The 22,976-nt window shown below is 66.6% G+C and overlaps 1 protein-coding gene across 1 annotated transcript in view; it reads right to left on the minus strand.

Moving 5' to 3' along the window:
- Window positions 1-1,857: 1,857 nt before the first annotated feature.
- ZNF469 (zinc finger protein 469) overlaps window positions 1,858-22,976 on the minus strand; it is a 43,312-nt gene continuing 22,193 nt past the window's right edge. Inside the window, exons 2-3 of the mRNA XM_032389800.1 lie at window positions 17,038-17,104; window positions 1,858-13,982 (exon numbers count right to left, since the gene is read on the minus strand). Coding sequence (XP_032245691.1) covers window positions 2,581-13,899 — 11,319 coding nt within the window. The 5' untranslated portion in view covers window positions 13,900-13,982; window positions 17,038-17,104 and the 3' untranslated portion in view covers window positions 1,858-2,580. The remainder of the gene's footprint in view (window positions 13,983-17,037; window positions 17,105-22,976) is intronic.

A 22,976-nucleotide genomic window follows, 5' to 3' on the forward strand; every position in this document is an offset into this window, starting at 1 on the left:
GTGTGTGGGTCTGTGGGCCCCGGTGTCGGTGTGGGTGAAGCTGTGCAGTAAGCGTGTGTCTCTGAGCCTGTCGATGAGGTCAGGGTGCCCCCGTGCCGGTCGCGGGGCCTCGGCAGCTGAGCTGCCCGAGCCACGGAGCTGGGCCAATGCTGCCACCTGCCGGCCAGGCGGGCGCTGCCGCGTCGGAGTCGGATTTGCAATCTGGGGTGGAGCCAGGAATTTCCCTCCTGTTCCCCGGGACTGGAATGCTGCTGGTCCCTGCTGCCCCAGGTTTGGCGAGTTGAACAGAGGCGCCCAGTGCTGCGGACCCCGCCGGGCCCCAGGGGTCTGCATCCCCAAATCACCAGATAGCTGTTGCCAACACAGCTCAGACTCACTCCACCCTAACCCCAAATTCCAACCCTGAGCCCCTTTGTGCCCCCCTCTCTCAGGCCCTGCTAGAGACCCCCGAGGAGACCAAAGACCCCAGCTCACCACAGAGCCTGTCTGGAAGCCCCCAAGGGCAGCACACAGTAGGTGTGTCCATGTGAGAGGGTGGCCCCGGGCCCCCGAGGTGGGGGTTGTATGGCTGGGAGGGGCTTGGACTGAACGGGAGCACCTGGGAAGGGTGTTTCTGGCCAAGGAAGGTGAGCAGGAGTGGGTGGGGGCCCCGTGGGCTTGGGCAGAAGTGCTGGGATCCCACGTACGGCCCCACGTGTAGGCCCCCCTCCCCTCCCCCACACATATTGTGGGGTTCTGCTCTGAGTGCCCCTCGTGCCCTGGGGTCAGGGGCAGGACGGATGGGTGCTTGACTCTGGACAGCTCTGCTTGCTCTCCAGGCACTTGTCCCGGACGCTGGGGTCTTTGAGGGTTGTCTTGAGGACACGGTGGGCCCCGGGGTCTGAGCCTGCGGTGGGGTGGTGTCTCCCACTTTGACCCTTCGTACTGCCCCTGCTGCTGTCCCGGGGCCCCCAAACTGAGCTGTGCTGATGATTTCCCGACACTTTACCTCCCCACTCTGATCCCCCAGGGGCTCCAGCCGTGTCCGCGAGCCCAGGGGAGCTTGCCACTCGGGTGCGGCTTTGTAGGGACAAAGTGTCCACTGAAGCCGATGCTCTATGAGCCAGGCCCTGGGCTCGCGGGGGGCGGGGGGGGGGCAGGGGGGGGCGGCCGGAGGACAGATGCCACAGCCAGAGGCTCTCTGTGAAAATAGTGAGGATATATTTGACAGGATGAGTTCACTACGATTCGCACAGTAGAACCTCAGAGTCCCCGTGTTTTATTTATCAGCACTAAAGGCGTTCTGAGTGCACACAGCACCTTCGAGAAAGGCAATTTGGGCCCAATTTGGTCTCTTTCAAAATATCAAAATAAAAACTTTTGACACACACATTGCACCCAAGGTAAAAAAGAAAAAAAAAAAAACCAAAACAGAACGACACAAACCACGAACCTCAGAGACACCTAAGAACAGAAGGAAGCCTCTCCTACCCTCCTGCCCCCTTTGAAGACACGATTCCATCAACCGGACATGCGCGCCAACCCCTGGGTCATGTCAGTGCATGAGATGCCTCCCTGACTGGGCCACGGCGCCACGCCCCGGCCCACAGTGTCCCACTTGGCTGCTCCGACCACGGACCGCGACCCCCGGGGGCTGGAGCCTGCTGGCAGCCGGGGAGCCAGCAAAAGACTTGTCGGGGCCGCCGGTGTCCGTGGGCCATCGTGCGCCTCCCCAGCCGGTTCCCCGCCCAATCCCTCAGGTGAAACGCACCAAGGAAGCCTGAATTCACATTACAACATGAAATAGCACCAGAAATTCAGAGTAAAATTGCTGATACTTGCAGCGGAGAGCTCCTTGTGAGGAGGAAGGCTCTAGAAAGGGCATCGGCAGAGGCCATGGGACTAGGGATGGAGACCCGGCGACGGTGGGAGCCAGCTGGTGAGCAGCGTTCTCCACGTTCCCGACGGGAACCCAGTCCCCAGCGTTCAAGGTGCACCCAGCGTTCAAGGTGCACCGGAGACCGGCGTTTCTGTCAGCAGCCCGGACAGCAGCCGCCACCACCCCGCGGTCAGAGAAGCCTGGTGCGCCCTGGGGGCCCACAAACAGCTCTCGCAGGGGACAGCCCTGCCCCCGCACGCGGCCTCGAAACCATTCCAGCAACAGCAGCAAGACTAAGGGGAGCCTGCCGCCACCTGAGCACAGACAGCCTCGGCTCGCTTCCCTGCTAGATGATGTGGGGGGAGCCCCGTGCAAACCTTCAGATGAGGCGTCTGTGGCCTACCACGCCTGGGCAATGGGGCACACGGGCCGGGGGCGGCCTGCTCTTCGAGTTCTGGTACCGAGAAAAGAGCTGCGTGGTCTCCAAGGGGCTCACCCTCACCTTCCATCTAGAAAGGGACTGCTGTCCACCCCAGGCCCTGCTCAAAGTATCGCAGTCTCAGCCCTAACGCCAGACTCAGAGCGCTTGTGTAAGTCAGGCGAATCGCCACGTGGCCCCCGTCCAACACCCTCAGAGGACGGGGCTCGTCAGCATAAACAGGAGCCCCCGCGTGCCGGGCTGCTCCAAGCCCTGCTCCCAGGTACTCACTCGCGGCTATAAGTTACTCGGGAGGGTCCTTCTTTAACGGGATCTTGAAGCTGGTCAGTCTCTGCCCAAAGAGCTGGCTGAGGACGTCGTTCTGGGACGCGGCGGTCCTGCAGGCACGGGGGTCGGCAGGTTCAGCACCGTGGACAGCTCTGTCCCTCCTGGGGGGTCTGTGCAGGGGTCTCCCCTGGGGGCAGGCCTTGCCCTGCCCCTCCTTGCTGCGTCTGCAGTCCCCGTGGGTGTGTCTGGGGCCCGCCTGCCCTTGCTCCGAGTGCTGGGGTGGCATCGTGCTGTTCTGGCTACCGGGCTTGGCCTTGGTGGGGAGCACACGACTGGGTGTCGCCTGCTTTCGGGGGGCCCGGGGCGGCTTTTCAGGGACCAACCGGGCTCTCCCCAAGCTCCCCACACTGTCACTCCTGCTTGGCCCCGGGGCCCGGCCCTTCTTTTTCTTCTCGCTGACCTCCCCGTCCTCCCTGGTGCCCGGGCTCCCTCGGGGCCCCTGGTCACCGGCTTCCCTTGGCCCCTTGGGAGAGCCCTTGGCTCGAGGAGGGTGCTTGTCTGGGGCGGGGCCCTGGCCTGGGCAGTTGGGCTTGGCTGGAGTGGTGGCCGTCTCACTCTGGAGCTGCCCGCTGGCCGGCTGGGGCTGGCTGCCCCCTGCTGTCTTGGTGCTGTGCTGTGGGCCTCCACCGCCCTGGGAGTTGGGGCTCGGCTTGGCTTTGAGGGTGGTGGGCTTCGGCCTGTCCTCAGTGCCATGGGCTAGCTCTCTGGGTGTCGGACTGGCCGCGACCTTCTTCGGTTGCACCGGGAACCTGGGAGCTTTGCTGGGGGTGAGCAAAGCCGACCTGTCCTTTGACGAACTCCGGCAGCCCCAAGGCTTGATGGCACTGCCCTTGTGGGAGGGGCCCCCTGTGCCCCCCTCAGGCACCGTGTGGCCTGTGGACACCTGCTTCTCCTTCTGGAGCAGGGAGGGGGCTTCCAGGCAATGGTCAGGGGCACTCGGGGTCCTGCGTTTCCCTGAAAATGGGCCAGTAGCCCTCTTTTCCTCTACATCTTGGCCTCTGGCCCCCGGCCGGGGCACAGACCCCCCCAGCGGGAGAGCCTGCTGGAGAAGAGGCCCAGGGCTGCCCGGAGAAGCCTCACCTTCGGACCTCCCCAGGGCCCCATCCGACTTGTGGACGCCTTGGCCATCAGCGGAGGCTGCCGGGAAAGGAGACAGAGCTGGGGGCGGCAGTTCCTGGAGGTCAGAGGGCACGTCGCCCCCTGTGACCGGGTGGCCCACGGGCTCTACAGGCCTCTCCGGGGTCCTGGGCTGCCCCTTGGTCGTGCCAGGAGCCACCTCTGGGCAGGGCCGGAGCAGGGCTGCGAGTGACCCCTCGCTCTGGGGGGGGCTGCGGCCCCAGGACAGAGGCCCGTTGGCGCCGGGCGCCACCACCCTGCGCCGTTTGCTGGGCAGGGTGCCCTCGCGGGCCGGCGCCCTCTGGCCAGGGGCGCCAGGCCGCCGCACGCCGCGGAACGTGAAGGGCTGCTGCCCGCCCCGCAGGTGTTTGTCCATGTGGCGGTCGAACTGCTCCTTCTTGGCGAAGGTGTAGTTGCAGGAGCTGCAGACGAAGGAGCGCTTGCTGATGTGCGTGACGTCGGCACAGAGCTCACAGGCGTAGAGCGGGGTGTGCGGCAGCTCCAGTCCCCCCCGCACCCCGTGCGCCCCGCCCAGGTGCGCGCGCAGCGCCTGGGGCTCCGGGTAGACGCGCGGGCACTGGGGGCACAGGTAGACGCGCTGAGGGCTATGTACCGCCAGGTGGCGCTGCAGCTTGAAGGGTTTGGGGAACCGCTTTCCGCAGTGGTGGCAGTCCCGGGACGGGTCTTTGCAGCCCTGGTGCACGGGGAGGGCTTGCAGGAGCGGCTCGCTGCCGGAGCAGGGCTCCGGGGACAGGCTGGGGGACGTCTTGCAGGAGCCCCTGGGAAGACTGCGGTTCCCGCAGGCCGTCGGGCTGCTGTCAGCCAAAGCCCTGTCTGGTGAGTCGTGGGCAGGAACCTTGGGTTTCACCCTCTCCCTCTGGAAGTCCTTCCCGGGCCCTGGCCGTCTCCCGGACGCCTCTGCGGGGCCCCCGCCGGACTTGCCCATCGAGCGTTTGCCCCCACTGGGTCTGGACGCCTGTCCCGTGATGCTGCCCAGGAAGCGAGCGACACTCGGGCCCCCCTCCCAGTCCCCGAGGGGCCCTCGCGCCTGCCCCTTGCGGGCGAACCGCAGGGCGTGCTCCCGCAGGTGCTCGTTGTACATCCAGACGTCGGCGACCTCCCTCAGGCACATGCCGCAGGCCCAGCGCCCCGCCTTGCTCTGCACGTGCTTCTCCTGCAGGTGCTCCCGCAGCAGCTCGCGGGAGCCGAACCTGCGCTCCACACACATGTAGCAGGTGGGGGGTGGCGCGGGGCTGTGGGCCAGCTTGTGGAGGTCCAGCTCGCCCAGGCCGCCGAAGCGCTGGAAACACACCTTGCACTTGTAGGACGCCCTCCTGGCCTTGGCGTGCTGCTCCCTGCCCGGCGCCCCTCCTGCCCCGGCTGCACCCGCCACCCTTGGGCTCTGCGGCTCCTGGGGGCTCACCGTGGCCCCGAAGTCCAGGAAGTTCGTGCTGAGGACACCCACAGAGTCGTCACAGGGCGTCAGGAAGCACAGGTCTCGCACCTCCAGTTTGGCGCTGAGCATCTCAAGGTCCACGGCGTTCCCGGGAAGCCCGCTGTCGTAGCGTTCTTGCTCCAGGTCAGGGGGCTCTGGGCTCTTGTCTCCTAGAGAAGAGGCCATCCCTTCGGCGGGGGCCTGCAGGTCCAGGTCTCGCCAAGAGGCCGGGACCATGTGCAGTTCAGGAATGTTCTCTGACCGGTGGTCCTCGGCGTGGCGGGGGGGCACACCCTCTGCACAGTCCACCTCTGGGTCAGCCTCCAGGGCCCACAGGCTGGGGCTGGGGGCCCAGGGGTCAATGCCAGGCACCTTGCTGCTCAGGAAGCCCTCCAGCAGGAAGGACTCCGGCAGACCCGTGGCCTCGTCACCCCACGGGTCCTCGTGGGAGAGGCAGAGTGAGCCTGAGTCGCTGAGGTCTGTGGGCAGGCGGGTGGAGGCCAGCATGACGCTGCCCCCCACCTCGCCGTGGGGTTCCAGCGGGGGCGGGGCCCTCGGCTTTTTATAGCGCTTGCCGTAGACACGGGGGTTCTTCTTCCGAGTCAAGCGGTCGCCCAGAGGGAAGAGCTGCGAAAAGGAGGCTTCATCATCAAACACACTCAGAGGGTCCCCGAGACCCGGGCTGGGGGCTTCGGGAGTGGCGCCCGCATGCTCCTGGACCCCGACCTGCGCTTCTGGGTTGTGCAGGGGACTCGGGGGGCAGCTGCCAGTCTCCCGAGGGCCTGGGGGGCTTGCGGGGCGTCCGTGCCCCTCCCCGACTCCTTGCCCTGACCCGCTCTCTGCTGCTCTGCGGTCCCCTGCAGGCTCAGTCCCGGCTGCCCACGATAGCTCTTTATAGACATCCGATGTTCCGGCCTCCCTAGGTCCCCAGCACTCCCTGGCCACGGCTGTCTTCTGTCCCCCCGGCCCGTCTCCAGGAGCCGCCCACTGCATCCCCTCCGCACGGGCCATCCAATCCCCGGGTGACCTCTGTGCTGGCGTCTCCTCTGGGTCTGTGTCCACTGTGTTCTTCGTCACCGATGGCCAGGAGGCGTCGGCGTCCGGCTGGGCCCGCGCTGAGAGAGGGCCGCCTGGAGGCCCCGGGGGACTGGCGGTTGTGGTGGATGGACCCCGGCGGCTTCTGTCTGAAATCACACCTGGACAGACTGGAGGACTCCTCGCCTTCCGGAACCTTCTTGCTCTGGGCTTTCTGCCCTTCTCCTGCGACTTCCCCTCCGACTTGCTGGGGACGTCCTCGGGCGCCCTGCCCCGCCGCTGGCTGCCTCCTTTGTCTGCCTGTTTGGGACTGCGCTTGTCCCTCACCAGCCGGCCCTGCTTCCTGGGCTCTGCAGGCCTCATGTCCACTCCCAGCTCGCCCGGGCCTGGGGGGTGTGGCTCCCGGCGGGGGGAGCAGCCTAGGGTGTCCCCCGCACCCAGTCCCCTGGCCGTCTGAGGGCCTGACGCGTCCTCAGAAGCCTCTGCACCCCGGTCAGGACGCGGCCCAATGGCACGGCCGGGACCACTCTGCGCCTGCCTTGGCTTCTTCCCAGGTGCCCTGTGGCTTTCCTTCCCGGGGGGCTGGCACGCCTGGGGCCGGGGGCCGGGCGGGGTGGGGGGTCCCCTGTGCAGCCCGTGCTTCCTGGCTCTGTGGCGGCTCAGGCCCGGCCTGGAGCGGAAGGAGGCTGCGCACACTTCACAGGTTGCAGGCCGCCTGCCGGGGGCCCGGTCCTCCCGGGGGCTAATGTCTGTGGACACAGGCTTCTGTCTGGTGCCCTGCGGACTGAGGGGGTCCCTCTGGGGTGTGCAGTGAACAGTTCTGAGGCTCTGCGGGGAGCTGGGTCTGGAGTCCCGGGCTGTGTTCCTGGGAGATGGGGTTCTGCCCCGGCGGAGCTCTGTGGACGGGCAGGTGATGGCGGGGTCTGTGGTGTCAGCTCCAGGGGCCGTCATGGCTCCAGAGCGGTTGGCCCCTGCCTCGCGTTCCTGGCAGGCCCAGGAATCTGGCCCCGTGGGCCCCCATGTGGAAGGGTCAGCGGGCACAGCGGTGACACCCTGGCCTTCCCTGTTCCCTGGGGGGTCTGGGGAGGCGGGGCCCGTGGGCATCCTGCTGGGGCTGGTGTGGGGTGGGGCTCCCCCGCCGTGGCGGTCTGGATGGTTGACCCCGGGGCCTCTGACTGGCCCCGTGCCATCTGTGGTGGGAACGTCGGGCAGGGCAGGGGCATTCATGGTCCCTCTCGGGGAGGTGGGCCTCCCGGGGGGAGAACAGGTGACAGAGGCAGGACAGCTCCTTGGCTTCTCCTTTCTGGAACTCTCTAGAGGTCCTGACATGCTGCCTTCAGGGCGGTCCTCCCCCTGGGCAGGAGTGAAGACACTGATGAAGCCAGGCTGGCCCGAGGGAGGGTCCTGCAGGGGGCTGTGGTTCCCTAGGAGGGGGTGGTGAGCCAGGCTCTCCTTGAAGCCACAGGGGCTTGTCCTCAAAGATGGGGGAGCTGCTGCAGGTGGCCCGGCCCCAGTGTCTGTGCTGGCTGGGGTGCCGTCGGCCCTTTGCGGAGCGGACTGGGCAGGAGAAGGGGCTGGGAGGGGCTGCGGGCTGGCGGGATCCCCGCAGGACGGAGCGGCTGGCAGCAGCCCCCTCAGCCCACCCGAAGGTCCCGTAGGAGGGTCTTCCTGGGGCAGGGGCTCCAGGCTGAAGGGAATGGAGGTGGCTGCAGAAGCAGGCAAGGGGACACAGGTGGTCAGGTCCCCGATGGGGGGAGCAGGGCTGTCTCCAGCGAGCAGCGGCTGCTTCTCAAGGCCTGGGCTGGCCGCCTCCTCTGAAGTCCAGGCTTCAGGCCCATTTTGGATGTGGGCTGCTACCAAGGCCGGTACCGAAGATTCTGCATCAGGCGAGGTAGGGCTTGGGGTGGCCCAGGCCTCTTTTTGAAGGCCCAAGACCAGGCCGTTTCCCTGGAGCTGTCCCCTTAGCTGGTCCAGGGCAGTCTCAGCATCGGCACTGACCATGAGGAGGTTGTCCAGCCCCACTGGACTCCCCCACTTATCTGGCTGCAGTCTGCTGGCTCTGTCTTGGTCCTCGGGCTTCTCAGCCTGGCCGAGGGAGTCCAGATGTCCGTCAGCCTCAGGCCCCAACTGACATCTGGCCGCTGCAGGGACGTCCTGGGTGGGGCTGCAGGCCACGTCCCCACCTTCCACGCTGTCCCCTTCTAGATCTGAGGGCTCACTGCACCGAGGGCTCTGGGTGTCAGCAGGTGGGGGCCCCTGTGAGCCCAGGGCGTCCTCTTCCTTCCCAGCTGCTCTGGCCACCAAGAGCTGCAGTTGACGGAGGGGGCTTGTGGCTGGGTCCTGGGGCCTCCTGCCAGGACTGCTGTTGGGCACGCAGGCAGGACTTGGGGAGGCCCCCACGGCTACAGACTCCTCATTACCCTTAAGGCCAGGGTCCCCCGCCCCAGCGTGGGGGAGGCCTGCTCCTTCTGGCTGGCCTGCCCTGCTTACAGAGTATCCTTTGGGGGCGTCGCTATGACTGATACCACAAGACGGGGTGGCCCCCTGAGGCACCAAGCCAGGTGCCAGATGGGCAAGTGGGCTGCCAAACGCTTCCCGCTCAGGGGGCTCTTGGCAGGGCCCACCTGCCTGTGAGCAGGGAGGCAGCAGCAGGGCGTGGCTTGGCTGCATCCTGGCAGCCCCGTTATTTTTCGGACGTAACGGCTCACGGCTTGGGCTGCACTTGACTAAGCTCCTCACGTGCAGTGGAGGCTTGAACAGCTCCCCAGAGCCGGGCAGAGAGACTTCCGCGTGGACCCTGCAGTCCCCTTCGGGCTTGGGGGGCCCTGTCTCCGAGACTCTGGCTCTCTGTACTGCTTGGAAGTTGCGGTCGGCCCCACTGAGGGTTCCGGGAGCCCCAGACGCCCCTTCTGAACGCACAGTGGGGGAAAGGGCTGCTTCTCCTGGGTGGGGGGAGGGCCACTCCTCCCGGGTGCTCCCTGGCCCCGCTTCCCTGGTGGCCACTGCTGTTTCTGCCCCTTCTGGGCATGGAGTCAACTCCCCAAGGCCGGTGAGGTCGGCCTCGGAGAAGGTGTCCCTGGGGGGCGAGGCGGCCTGGCGGGTGGACAGAAGGGCCCCTGTGCCCGCGTGCGTCCTGCCCACCTGCCCAGCCGCGCAAGGCAGTTCTGGGGCCTCGGGCACCCCTTTACTCTGCAGCTGACTCTCTAATTCGGCGACCAGTCTTTTGATTTCTAACTCATCTTCGGACAGGTTGCCCATAAAAGTGAGGCCACATTCGCTGAGCTTGCCAGGCAGAAGTGGAGGGCTGGTGGCCACTGCCCTTTCCCCGGGGCACCTCCTACTGAACGCCTTTTCCCCCAGGAGGTCAGGAAGATGACCCATGTGGCTGGCCAACATTGGGGACTCCTCCAGCAGGGACCAGCTCTTGTTGGGCAGAAGCAGGGAGCATGGCAGCTCTAACTGGGGTCTCCTTGGGGGAGGGTCTGTGCACACCAACAGGGAGTGGGTGTCTCTGCTTCCAGACAGGCTGCTGTAGGCGGGCGGGTCAAATCTGCCCACAGGCAGCCCTGGGAAGAGTGGTGTGGACTCCAAAGTCAGCGGTGATTCGGCTTTGCTGGGGCCCTGGTGGGTGGCGTAGGGTGTATTCCTGGGTGGTTTTGGCTCGAGGGCATTGGTGTCCACACCGTCCTGGAGCAGGCGCGTGCCGCCGGCCGGCGGAGCATCTGGAGCTAAGGGCTTGGAGTAGAGGTCTTCTTGGAGACAGCCAGGCAGGTCTTTGGATCTGAGGAACAATTTGCTAGGGGGGCTGCTGTAGGGCTGGGGCCCCTTTTTGGCAAGTGGAACCCCCACAGGGTCTCCGTTAAGAAGAGCAGGGCCGCAGCCAAGATCAGGGGTCTTCAAAAAGAGGGCACCCGATTCAAGGTAGGCGGTGTCAGCGGCGTGAGTGACAGGCACCAGCAGCTCTCCTGGTGGGTAGGCAGGGGGGTCCTCTGTGTCCCGGGAGGTGGGTGGCTCCGTGCACTGGGTAGTGCCCGGCAGACTCCCACGGGACACCCGGGGGTCCTCTCTGCCTGGCTCCGGTGGCTCCGGGGCTGGGGGGCAGGGGCTCCCTTCCCTACAGGAGGCTGGAGAAGAGCTCGGAGCCTCTCTGGGGAGTTCTGTGGCATCTGGGGGGAGCTCCTCAGCAGTTCTGGGGTGCTTGGTCTCCCCGGGGGAGTCTAGTGCCAGACGGTTCTCCTCTGGGGTCTTGGCGCTGGCAGGAACCTGCAGGAGATGCTTGGAGGCTCCCTCCTCAGGGCTGGGGGAGCCCCCGACCTGGGTGGCTTCCTGCCGCACGACCGTCCTGGGTTTCTGCAGCCCCCCATCCTCCTTGGGACCTGGGGTCACGTCCACTTCCTTCCGCTTCGTGCCTCGGCGCCAGCGCCGGCAGCCCTGGCGGGGCCGGCCTCGGAGGTGGGAGCCGTGCAGGTGCGGCCGCGAGCGGTCCTCCTCCTCGGACTCGGAGGCACAGGTGAGCTCTGGGAGCCCCTGCTCTGTGCTGCTGGGCGCCGGCCTCGAGGGTCCCAGGGGGAGGCGCTGGCCTGGCCGCCTGTGGTGCTTGTTCTTCTGCTGAACGATTTTGTGGATGAGCTCCTTGCTCCACGTGCCGCCCCGCAGCCTCCTCCTCCTGGAGTCCTGCCCCGGGGACAGGCGGAGGCGCTGCGAGCTCCTGGTCTCCGCTGGGAGGGCCTGTCTGGCAGGAGCTGCGAGGCTCCTGGCAGCCGGGGTCCTGAGGTCCCGGGGGCGGGACAGGGGTGCCTCAGCCCCGGGGCCTTTCCTCCTTGGCCTCAGGCAAGCGGCTAGGGGGCCCTTCCGGCTCTTGGTGGAGCTGCAGGTGTCCAGATCTTTTTGCAACAACTTAAACCGCTTCCCTCTCCTCTGCTGGCTGGCCAGGCCAGCCCCGTCGGCCTCCGTGGGTGCTGGGCCCAGGGAGCGGGTTTTGGGCCGGCTGCGGGCTGGGCAGCCTGCATTCCCAGGGCGGGGGGCCTGGGGCTCCTGCAGGGCGGCCTTGCCCGGGAGCGGGGGCTGGGCTTTGTTCTCCGGCATTGTCCCCACCCTGGTCTTGGGGGGCTGCCCGGCACCAGGACCTCTGGGGCCTGAAGGCTCCTCGTCAGTGAAGACGTCGATAAAGCTGCTGTCGATCTCGGGGTTGTCCGACTGGTACCCCAGGCCGTTGAGCGCCTCGGTGATGAGGCTGTCCAGCTTGGCGTCGTCCTCGGGGTCCAGGTCCGCGGCAGGGAGGGGGAAGGGGGCGGTGGCCAGACCGGGCAGGAAGCTGGTCCTCAGGGGGTCCTCTTTGCTGTCAGCCCGGAGGTCCCCACCTAACAGGAAGGGGCCCGTCTTGGGGTGGCTGAGCAGGCTGGGGTTCCCGCCAGCTGGGGCTTTGGGGGTAGCGGGGGGGCCGGGGAGGCCGTCCTTGGCCCTGGCCAGGAGCGCGCGGCAGAACTGCCGGTGGCCCAGGAAGGCGGCGAGACTGCTGTAGTTCTGGTCACACTGCCGGCAGGTGAGCAACACGTCCAGCTGGTCCAGGCTGGCGCTGCTCAGGGGGAAGTGGTGGGCGGGGTAGGGGGGCGGCTCCCGGGGGAAGCCCTCCAGCCCGCCACCGCTGCCCACCTCGGGGCCTGAGCCTGCAAAGGGGGCCTCCTCTAGGCATTTGAAGGTGCCCTCAGCCCCCAGCCCCTCCGCGGCAGGGAAAGGGAAGGCTCCGGCGGGCTCTGGCTGGTAGTGCATGGGGACGGTGTGTGGGGGCTCGGGGGACGGGTAGGGGCTGCTGGTCTCTGGGGGGTGAGCGGGGCCGTGGAAGAAGGCGGGGGGCCCGCGTGGGCCGGGGGCCTGGCTCTCCTCCGAGCTGGGGTTGGCTGGGCTGCCGGATAGCGGGGACAGTGAGGAACAGGAGCTGTTGCTGGCCGTGTTGGTGGCAGGTGAGGGCAGCGGGGACTCGCAGGGAGAGGCGCCCACCACTCTGGGTGGGGGCAGGCCGGGGGTCGCCCGGGGTGAGACCTGGGACTGGGCCACCCCAAAGAACAGGGGCTGGGCTCCGGGGTCCTTCAGCCCGTTGTAGGCAAACAGGCCCGGGGAGCCGCCACCGTGCCGGCCTGGGCTGTTTCTCAGAACAGCCACCTTCTCCACGGGCCCGGGAGTCTTGCCGGCAGCACCCAGGGCTCCCTGGCCGCCCCCCTGCCACTCGGGGGCCCCTGCAGGGAAAGGCAGCTGGCTCAGCACCTCCATGCAGTGGGGGCCGGGCCCGGTGGCTGGGAGCACCTGCGGCCAGGGCAGCGGGGGGCTCCGGGGGAGGCCAAGGCGCGGGCCCAGGCTGGCCTGGCCTTCAAAGAAGGCGTTCCTGGTGGTGGCTGGGGGGCCCAGGGGAGGCGTGGGGTAAGGGGCTGCAGCAGGGTCCCACAGCTGGGGCAGTCTGGTAGGCAGGGGCCCTGGGGTGGCCAGCTCCGTGTCCAGAGACCCTGGGCTGGTCCCCACTCCGCTGGCCCCAGGGCTGCCATAGGTCTGCCCAGGAAAGTGCCTCTGTGACAGAGAGTTTGGGGGCCCCCTGGGGCTTCCCAGCCTGTCGTCGTGGGCCGAAGGCGGTCTCTCAGGGAGGGCTTTGGTCAGGCTCTTGTGCAAACTGTCTGGAAAGGTGGCTGTGCTCTCCGAGAAGGGGCTGGGGGCTGGGGGAGCAGCACCAGGTTGTGGAGGAGCACAGCCGAGGTCACTGGGGGGGTCAAGGCCGGGCCGGCCAGGGTAGCAGGCTGGCGGTTGGGGAGCGGGCCGGGCAGGCAGGGGGTAGCCTGTGCCCACCGCCTCCTCTGGCCATGCTCCCCTGGGCTGGCCGAAGGCAAACACCAGCGCTCTCTCCCCGTACTCGGGTGGGACTGTGTCCTCGGGGAACGGTTTCGGGCCGGGCCCATGCAGTGCCTGGAAGGGGTACTGGAAGGAGGCCGCCTTGGGGCCGTCCCCTTCGGGAAAGGGCTCCGGCTTGGCCGCAGGGACCTCGAATCTAGCACCTGGGAAGCTGTTCTCGACAGTGGGAGGCCAGCCGTCAGCCCCGCCGGCCTGGAATCCCGAGTAGGAGGCTGGCCTGCTGCCCGGGGGGGCCCTGAGGGGCGGGGGCCCGGAGGTGGCATTCGGTGAGGTATAGTCGGTGGAGGTAAAGCTGGAGGGGGTCTCCTGGAAGCACCTCTGGAAACTGAGCTCTTCTGGGGTAGGTGGGGCCTTCGCCTCTGGGGGCCCGGGGACCTCGCCCTGTGGGCCCTCAGGAGTCTTGTCCAGGGTGGGTCTGGCCCTTGAGCCGGAGATGTTCAGATTATAGAGCTGCTGGGGGCTACCGTCTGCCCTGCGGGTCTGCTGAGTGACCGCCTGCGTGTGGCTCCTCCCCGGTGGGGCCCGGGGGCTGCCTCCCTTCCCCGGGGGGCTGCTCAGGGACTGGGTTCTCAGGAGCGGGGCCTTGGGCTCCACCTCCCCGGCCTGCCACGGCTGGGATTCTGGAGGCTCCACTGCCTGGGCCCTGCTGCCCGTGGCCTTGGCGGTCCTGCTGGCTGGGGCACCGTCCTCACCGGGGGGCTGGGCAGGGCCCCCCGTGCCACCCGCTGTTTGGCAAGGCTGCAGGTCTCGGGTCATGGTTGGGGGCGGTGCTCGGCGGGGCTGCTCCCCGGGCATGGCCCCTTCTTCTGGGCGCTGGGAGGACGTGGTGGTCTGAGGGGGCCCCTGGAGAAGCCTGTTCTCATGGTCCTGAATGGAGCCTGCAAGGAAAGCACAGGGTGAGGGGGTGCTCTGGGGGCTGCACAGGAGCCCCTGCCCTAAGGGGAGGCTTCCCTTTGGGGCAGAGAGGGTCAGAGAAGGCCCCTGGCTGCCCTCAAACCAGCCCTGCTAGGTCCCGGCCGGGCCACGAGTGGAAGGGTTCGTGTGACACATAAGCCCCCCGACCTGCAGAGCCCCCACAGCGGGGGCCATCGGCATGGCCTGAGAGAAACCCAGGGAGACTGGGGAACAGCCCAGGGAGGAGGATGGGGCTGCCTTCGCCTGCCTGGAGCTGTGGGAACTGAGGAGGTGAGGCTGTGCTCGCAGAGTCTGTCCCTGGCGCGGCTGGCCCTGCCTGGGGGACCCTCTGGTCAGCCCCCAGAGGGTGGGGCCTGCACATGCATTTCCAGGCAGCGCCAGGCTCCGCTGATGCCCCCTGCCTGTGCGTGGAGACCTGCCCAGGGGCTGCCCCACTGAGGAGGGGTGTCATGCCTGATTTGGGGCACAAGCGCCCCTCAGTCTCCTGGGAGGGTGCTGCCCCCAACCCCAGAGATCCCCCCATACCCCATCACCCTCCTAAGCAGCAGCCTCACCCCCTCCTCCGGCCTGCTGCCTGGGGCCCGTCCTCCACTCCCCTTTCCCTCTGGGACTGGGAGACCTTGCGGCAAAGGCTGACGTTTGTCAAATGAATTTGTGATGCTAAGAGTCGCACTGTGCTCCTTCTGAGCTCTGCTGTGGGCTGGGGCACTGAGCACTTTCTTTCAGGTCCTTCTGTTCTCGCGCTGGCTCGGGAGGCCAGAACTGGTACCACGAGCCCTGGGTGATGGGTGAGGAGTGGAGACAGGGGCCTCGGTGCTGGTGGGGGGCACTGGGTCCCTGGAATCCCCACAGGGCCCCATCTCCAGGCTGGGTGGTGCCACACACGGTCCACACACGTGCTCAGGGCCAGGACCCCGGTAGAGCCCCCTGTGCTCCAGAGCGGCGTGGCCTGGGGAGGGGGCAGGGCCCTCCTGGACGTTCCCAGCTCGGCCACTGACCTGCCACGTGACTGCCGGCAAGGCCCTCAGTGTCCCTGCCCCTGGGACATGGGGGTCTCAGTGGAGCCCCCGGCTGGTGCAGAAGACATTGGTGGCTGTGCCCCAAGGGCAGAACGGGCCCCTCGAAGAATGTGTGCTGTTGGTGTGGTTTGCTGACTGTGTTTCCGCGGAGCCTGGGCCCCAGGTCTGGGGTCTTGCCCAGGTCTGGGGTCCTGCACACAGAGGCTCTCACAGCTGGGGGAAGGTCAGCTCCCACACCCTCGACCTTGTAGGGATGGTTCATGGTGACTCCCCCACCAGGTGGCCCTAAGGTTCAACGGTCACATAAGCTGGCTCGGTGCCTGGTACACGGGGGCACTCCCCAGGGCGGGCCGGCACCTCCCTGAGCCTCAGTGTCCCCTCTGTGCAGGTGCTTCCCAGAAGCTGCCTGGGGTCTGTGGCCCCCCAGGCTGCGGCACCGCCTTGGAGCAGGGTGACCTGGGCAACCTATGTGGGTTTTTAAGGGGGAGCAGAAGCTTCTGGCCCAACAGCCCACCTCCTTCGGGGCGCACGCATCACTATGAAGGCCAGCACCCCAAGCTCTGCTCAGAAGGCTCCCTCTGGGGCTCTGGGGAGGAGAGGGAATTATTACTCAAGATTCTGCCTTCCCTGTGGAAGGACCGTCCCAGCCTGTCCCCCTGCCAGCAGGCTTGGCCACACGGCTCGATGTGGCCACTAGATGTGAGCAGCAGAGACTCCTGCTACGGCCGAGCATGGACTGCATCCTGCTGCCTTTGCGGAGGCCGAGGTTGCACGCGGCGGCCGGGCTGCTCGGTCATCTCATGGCATCAGGGGGAGCAACCTGGAGAAGGTGGTAGTGGTTTGCTGGTGGGGGTGGCCAGCCTGGGGGCACTCGGGACACAGGCAGGGGCAGGGCGGCTTGGGGCCACGTAGAAAGGGTCCCGTGTCCTGGGAAGGGACCGAGGGAGCTGCGTCAGGTCACAAAGGGCAGCGTGGCCTCCGCAGGATGTGCAGTGGGGCCCGCGGTGAGCCGGCAGCCCACCTGGCCAAGGGTGGCCCTGCCTCTGTGCTCTCTGACCCAGGCCAGGGCAGCTCTCCAGGTACGCCCCCTGGCCGTCGACGACGGGGACACCCCCCAGCCAGAGCGTGGGCCCACTTCCAGGGTGGCGGCCCAGGAGCCAGCCCTGCCCCGACTCGGAGTGGAGGGGCTCTGGCCCGGGGGACCTCCCCTCCTGAGCTTCCCAGACAGCCCAAGGGCAGGACTCAGGCCGCCCCAGACCCAGGCCCAGGGCTTCAACTGCAAAGGGCCTCACAGCCCACGGGATCAGGTGTGTGGATGGGTAAGGGCCTCTGACCTCATGGGCCTTCCTCACCAGCCCCCGAGCCACTGGTCCCTGGGACACTGGTGCGGAGAAGGGGACGGGCCTGGGCCTCCCCATGGCTTCCAGAGATTTCCAGCGGGTGGCAGGTAAGGCCCCGCAGATCCAGGCTCCAAGCCGTGCCCCCCGGCAGGAGGAGCAGATGGGGGGGGCCAGTGGGCCCAGCGGCCCTGGCTCAGATCCCTGCCCCATGTTGGCATGCCACCAGCCTTGCTTAGCCTTGGTCTCTCCATCCGTGACCTAGAATCTTCTCAGAGAGTGAAATAAGCCAATACCTCTTCATAAGACATCTAGCAGAAAGTGTGTGCAAACCCACACATTTTCTGGTTAAAACCCTAACTGTTCCATCGCTGGCACAAGCGACATGCAACGAGGACATCGCAGAACGAGGGGCCGGTGTGCCGATGCCCTGCCGTCCACACCCCCTCCCGTGCCCAGGGCTGTGGTTTGAAGCCAGGGGCCAGCCCCCCACGGCGGGGTCCGGGGGAAGGTCCCTTGGGGAGGCAGCGGGCAGCCCTGTTACCGCAAAGTGGGGTGTAGCCGGCCGGGTGTGGTGGGGTGGGATCTGGGGCGGGGCCAAGGGCATCTCCGGAAGGCCCGAGGGACAGCCTGACCGCAGCCAGCTGTCCCCGGCTACGTACCTGGGGAGTCAGGCCGTCAGCTGGGTCGCCGTACAGGTGAATTTCCTGAGGAAGGAGGAGGTCTTGGCTGCCGAGAGAATGGAAAGCGTGTCAGGATCCATGTGGTGCGTGGCTGAGGAGGAGAGCCCCCCTCCCCGCCAGAGGAGCCCCCTGCCCAGCGCCGTGCAGAGCCTGCAGGGCTGCTACCAGGGTCGCAGCGAGATGGGTGAGCTTGAGGGGCTTGGCCCGGGGGTCCCTGCAGGGCTGGCGGTCAGCCTCCTGCTTCCCCCCAAGGTTTGAGGAGTATTTTACATTTCCTTCTTTTTTTTTTTTTTTTAAAGATTTTATTTATTTATTTGACAGAGAAAGACACAGTGAGAGAGGGAACACAAGCAAGGGGAGTGGGAGAGGGAGAAGCAGGCTTCCTGCTGAGCAGGGAGCCTGATGTGGGGCTCGATCCCAGGACCCTGGGAGCATGACCTGAGCCGAAGGCAGACGCTTAACGACTGAGCCACCCAGGTGCCCCTACATTTCCTTCTGCTTAAGTGTGTGCATAGAGGACACATTCATGTGGTTCCCAAACCCGAGACGATGCTCCGAGGTCTGCAGAGAGAAGCCTCGTGCGGAGCCCGGCCCCGTGGGCCCTCTGCCCCAGTCCTGCGGGGTGAGCACTGAAGGCAGATTCTCGTGTCTCCTTCCAGAGTTTCTTGATGCAAATACCAGCAAATACGAGTATCACAACAAAGGATAGTCGGCTACGCTCATCGCTCCCTACTTCCCTTTTGCATTTAACACTGTGTTTTGGAGATCATTCCACGGGACTCCACAAAGAGATTCCTGTCTGTCCGTCTGTCTGCTCCTCTCTCCACCCACACACAGCTACGGAATATTCCACGGGATGAAGGGACAGCTCCTTATGCATCCAGCACCGCCCCCCCATGGCCCCTGTAAACAGTAGGACGACAAACAGCCTGCAGGTGAGGCTTGCGGGGTAGAGTCTGAGGAGAGATGGGGGGGTCAAAGGGCAAGTACATCTGTGATTTGGAGAGAAGCTGTCAGATCATGGGGATGATGGGCGTAAAATTCAGCCACAAATTCCTTGATTTCACCTCCCTCCAAACGGTGGAGCCCAATCCCCTCCCCTTCACCGTGGGCTGGGCGTGGAGGCTGGCTAATGCACAGAATATGGGGGAAGGGAGGGTGTTCGGCTCTAGAAATTAGGTCATACGAAGCATTAGGATTCCGCCCTGCTCTCTGTCAGTCGCCCACTTGGGGGCCGCTGCCGCCACGTTGCAGGACGCTCAGCAGCCCCGTGGACAGGCCCACGTGCGAGGCACTGAGGTCTCCCGCCCACAGCCACGGGAGCCGCCACCTTGGAAGCGGCTTCTCCAGCCCCGGTCGGGCCTCTAGACGAGCCTGCAGCCCCTGCCAACCTTCCAGCGCAACCGTGGGGAGCGCCTGAGCCTGCCCGCCCTGCGGAGCTGCTCCTGGACTCCTGACCTCAGAAACCGTGTGAGCTAGCAGACGGTGGCTGCTTTCAGCTGCCACGTGTCACAACGCACGCAGTGAAACGAGGGGATGAGAAGCCGGCCTGCTTGCGACCGTGCTCCCGTGCTGGACACAGTGGCTCTGGACCGGGGCCCTCATCCCAGGGACCCCTTCCCCTCCCTGGGGGTGCCAAGCCTGTGGGCAGAGCTCAGCCACCCCGTCACCCTCTTTGCTTGGCCCTAGGATGGGGGCCAGACGTTCTGTCTGCAGGACCCAAGGGCACTCTCTGCCCACGGCCCCTGCAGGGGCTAGACGAACCGCCTCTGGGCCTGGACGGTGGGGCAGCGGGTGTGCCCAGGGTCTCGGGTTCCCGCCCCCACCTGGGCTCTTCGCAAGGCCCCTCAGTGCGCATGGGTGTGGGTTTCAGCGGGCCTGAGGCCCCTTTGAAGTCAGGAGATGCAATCCCTCCGATCCCAGGCTGCCCCAGGAGTGCGGGCACCTCCTTTTCCCTCAGAAACACTACCTGGCCCCTCTCGCTCTGGGTAACTCAAGACTGGGCGTGCCGGCTGGCTCTGGCCGGGGTGTGGGGCGGCAGCTCCTGCCGTAGGCCTGGGTTCCTGCACTCCCGGGGCCCCTCCGTGACCCCTCGATCCCCTGCACGGCGTCTAGCGTCTGCTCCTGCTTCCCCCCCCCGCCCCAATCTGCCCTATTTCACTGTGGCCTCTCTGTCCGCCTAGAGCTCTCCTGTCCCTTCCTCCCATGGCCGTTCCTCCTGAGACCCCTGCCCCGCCTTTGGTGCCCCCCTCGCTAATTTCCCACCTTCCCGGTTCCCACCCACGTGCAGGGAGACAGCGCGCTGGGTCAGCAGGGCCAGCCCGGACCTCTCTGGGACCGTCAGGGTCCTGACCTCAGGAGGCTGCTGACGCCCCATCATTCGTGCCGACCGGCATAGTGGGCACCTGCAGAGGTGGGCGCTTCCTGGGTCCTCTCCCGTTTGCTTCTTCCCCGAAGCCCTCCTGGTTGTGTGTGTATCCAACCAGGGAGATGCGGCTACTGAGGGTCTCCTTCGCGGTCCGGGCAGACCGTGCTCCCACGCCCTGGGCTGGCCTGTGCAATCAGGGTCCCGGGCTCCGACCTCCCGTGTGACCCTGTGCCTCCGGCCTGTTTCCCCAGCTGTACGTGAGGCTTTGTACCCAGCGAGTCCTCAGGCCTATGCTGGGTCTGTCTTCCAAGCCCAGTGACCCGGCCACGCGTGGGCCTGGGTCGGCACGGAAGCTCTGCTCCTCGCCCTGCGGCCCGGACAGGGAGCGATTTAACTCCTCCGCTGGGTTGCTTCTCCTGCCCCAGACACAGCACAGGGGGAAAGGGGCATCTGACTTCTGTCCCCTTGTCCTGGCCGGCGGGGGCAGCACGGTGGCCTCTGGAGGGCGGGGGCCTTTGGGAATGATGAGGGGTCGACGAGGGGGTGAGGGAGGGGCTGTGCCCGAGCGTGAGCCCCTCCCCGCTCCCCAGCCCAGCCCCCCGCCCGAGGCACCTGCCAGGGTCAGGACCAGCTGGGGGTCGGGGGTCAGGTGGGCCGGGATGCACCACGTGAGGTGACCAGCATGGGTTCAGGTGCTGTCTGCATTCCCTCCCGCACCAGCCCTCCCCACCGCGCCCTCAGCGCCAGAGAACCCACCAGAGAACCTGGCCCCACGCTCTGTGCTGCTTTCCTCACGTGGTCTCCAGGCTGCCCTGCGAGGCCTCTCCTCCCCTCACGGACGACAGACGGGACACTGAGGCACGCGAGGGGAGGCCTCTCACCCAGGTGGGGCAGCTGAGGGGGGCGCAGCCATGTGCGGGCATGCCGGTGGCTGGGACAGAACACGCGGGGGCTTAGGACGGGAGCGGGGTCCGGTGAAGGAACGCAGGGCCCGACGGACAGGGTAGGGTCTCTCAAGCACAGCGCCCGTCTGGGACGGGGGCTCCTGGCTCAGAGGTGCCCTGACCCCCGGTTCCAAGCTCGGCCTCTGGCTGCCTGCCCCCACCCCTGGCCCTGCTGCCGACCTCCCTGAGCGTGCACTGCTCCTGGCACGCCCCCCCCGTGACCGCTCTCCCCCACCCCGAGGCAGGGCAGCATTGGGGGGGCCTGGTGCCAGCTCTGCAGGGCGGGGAGGGCCGGAGGCTCCAGGTCCTCCGCTGGGAGCGCGGCCGGGCAGAGCCCGAGCAGTGCAGCCGTACCCACCATCTCCACGCCAAGGCCGTGGCACGTGGTGTTCGCCCCGCTCTCCGTGCCCGCCACGGCCTCGGTGCCCGTCGCACCCATCCCAGCCCCTGCCCCAGCCCGCCGAGCCGCCAGGTGTGCCCCGGATCCTGGGGGAGCTGAGTGCCGTGGCCCGAGCCACGCTGGGGCTCCCAGTCTGCAGCCGGGCTCTGGGCACTGTGGCATGGCTCCTAGTGACATTCCTTCTACCAACATTCTCCTTCCCTTTTCCTTCAAACGCTGCCGCTTTGCTTAAAGACTATCTGTTACCCCAGCGCTCAGATAACCCTGTGCAGGTGGAATTATATCTACGACGTGGCCCGGGGGTGTGCTTAAGAATACTGCGCAAATTATCAGCTGCATTTATCTTAATTACTTAGGGGAAAGTGAAGACAGGCATTACAAAGGGGCCAGGAAGCGTGTTTGTCCGCCTCATCGGGGTGCATATCTGAGATCCTTTAACAGGAGGCAGATAAGAAGAGCACGTGGGGAGAAGATGATGTCTTCGAAAATGACAGGGAGGGGGCTGGTGGGGCGGGGGGGCTCCCGCTTAAGGACGGGCCGTCGTCCACCCTGCAGCCCAGACAGGCCCCTCGCCTCGTCCTTTGTTCCGCGAAGACCGGCACTGGGGGTGCGAACACACTTCCCGCCGCAGCTCCTCGCTCCCCAGACTTCAGGTGTCGGCCACCCGGCCAATGCCCACAGGCCACACCGAGCCTGGTGACCGAGCCGCTCACGCACCACCGGCAGGAGACGGCCCCCCCAGACACCACCCACCTTCCTCTGGGCGGGGCCGCAGACCTGATCCCCAGTGAGCTGGGAGCCCTGGGATCCCAGGCAGGGACGGGCAGGGTCCGGCCGACGTGTGTCGGGGCTGTGCTGGGCTGCAGAGTGGGGGCAGGGGGCCACAGGAGGAGACGGACACGGAGCCGGCTGTCCGTGTCCAGCCCGGCCCAGGGAACGCTCCCCGAGCCTGAGTGGCCTGGTCTGGCACATCCCGAGGGCCCGCGTGGTCTGGAACGCACTAGCCAGCCCAGCTAACCACCCACCTGGCATTAGGAGAGCTGCCGGAAGTCAAAGGCGTGAGTCCCAGCCTGGTCACAACCCTGGCCAGAGGCTGTCCCCGACGTCTGTGTTGACGGGTGCCCTCTGGAACCCCAGGCACCAGCGGTCCCGGGTGGCAGGAGCCTGGCTGACTCTCTAGGGACCTCGGTGCCCTCACCTGCAGGATGGGAGTGACCACACACCGTCCCACACAGGCTGGGCAGGGCAGGGCTGCGGAGGGAGGCTGGGGAATTGAAAGTAAGAGAGGTGTGAAGTCCTTTGGAGGGCAACATGCTGGGGACCCGGTGGGAAAACTCTTCCGGGGGCTGCAGGGAATCCTGTGCCTTCACGCCCGAGCTCTGGGTTCAGGCGCCACATGCCTGAGAGATCTACACCCTGCACTGCCTAGATCTTCCTGCACTGTGCCCTCTGCCCTCACCCCCCCACCCTCCCCGGCACCTGCTTGCCCTCTGCCACCCTCCGCATCACTGCACACCAGGCGGGCTCCTGCCTCTGGCACCTGCACTGGCCATTCCCTTCCCAGGATAGGCCCCCTTTCCCTCCTCCCCTCGTCTAGCTCCAATGCCACCACCTCCAGGAAGTCCTCCCTGACCATGGAGCCAGCACAGCCACTGCCCGAGGTCACTCTCTGGCCCTCCAGGGCTTACTGCTGCCCCTACGCAGACCTCCACCGCAGGGAGCATGAGGATTGGGCTCCAGCCTGTTCTGCTGGCCGGGCTGGCTCAGCCCCCACTCTCAGGGTCCTGGGTCTGCCCAGCCTTCGGTTAACCTCTCTGGGTGCCTTGGAGAAGCTCTACAGTCCTCAGTCAGTCCGTCTGTGGGATGGGCCAGACCCCCCTCTCAGCACACGCAGGCCCATGTGTGCACACCCATAACCATGCACACACACGTCCCCGTGCACACACGGCCATACGTGTGAACAGTCACCAGCATGGACACACATACGGATTTATGCAAACGTGCACACACATGTCGCCGTGTGTTCTCACCAAGGCTGTGGAGGGGCTGCACACTCTCTGACTCGGGACCCCGTTCTTCTGGGAGGAGCCCGCGGGCAGGAGGCACAGCCCTGGGCCCCTCCAGCTCTGCCCTGGCACCCGAGGGCAGGGGTGTCTGGGGGCAAGGCCGACACTCAGTTTGGGGGGTGCATCCTGCACCCTAAATG

Source organism: Phoca vitulina, unplaced genomic scaffold (assembly GCF_004348235.1).
Source record: "Phoca vitulina isolate PV1807 unplaced genomic scaffold, GSC_HSeal_1.0 scaffold56, whole genome shotgun sequence".
NCBI lineage: Eukaryota > Metazoa > Chordata > Mammalia > Carnivora > Phocidae > Phoca > Phoca vitulina.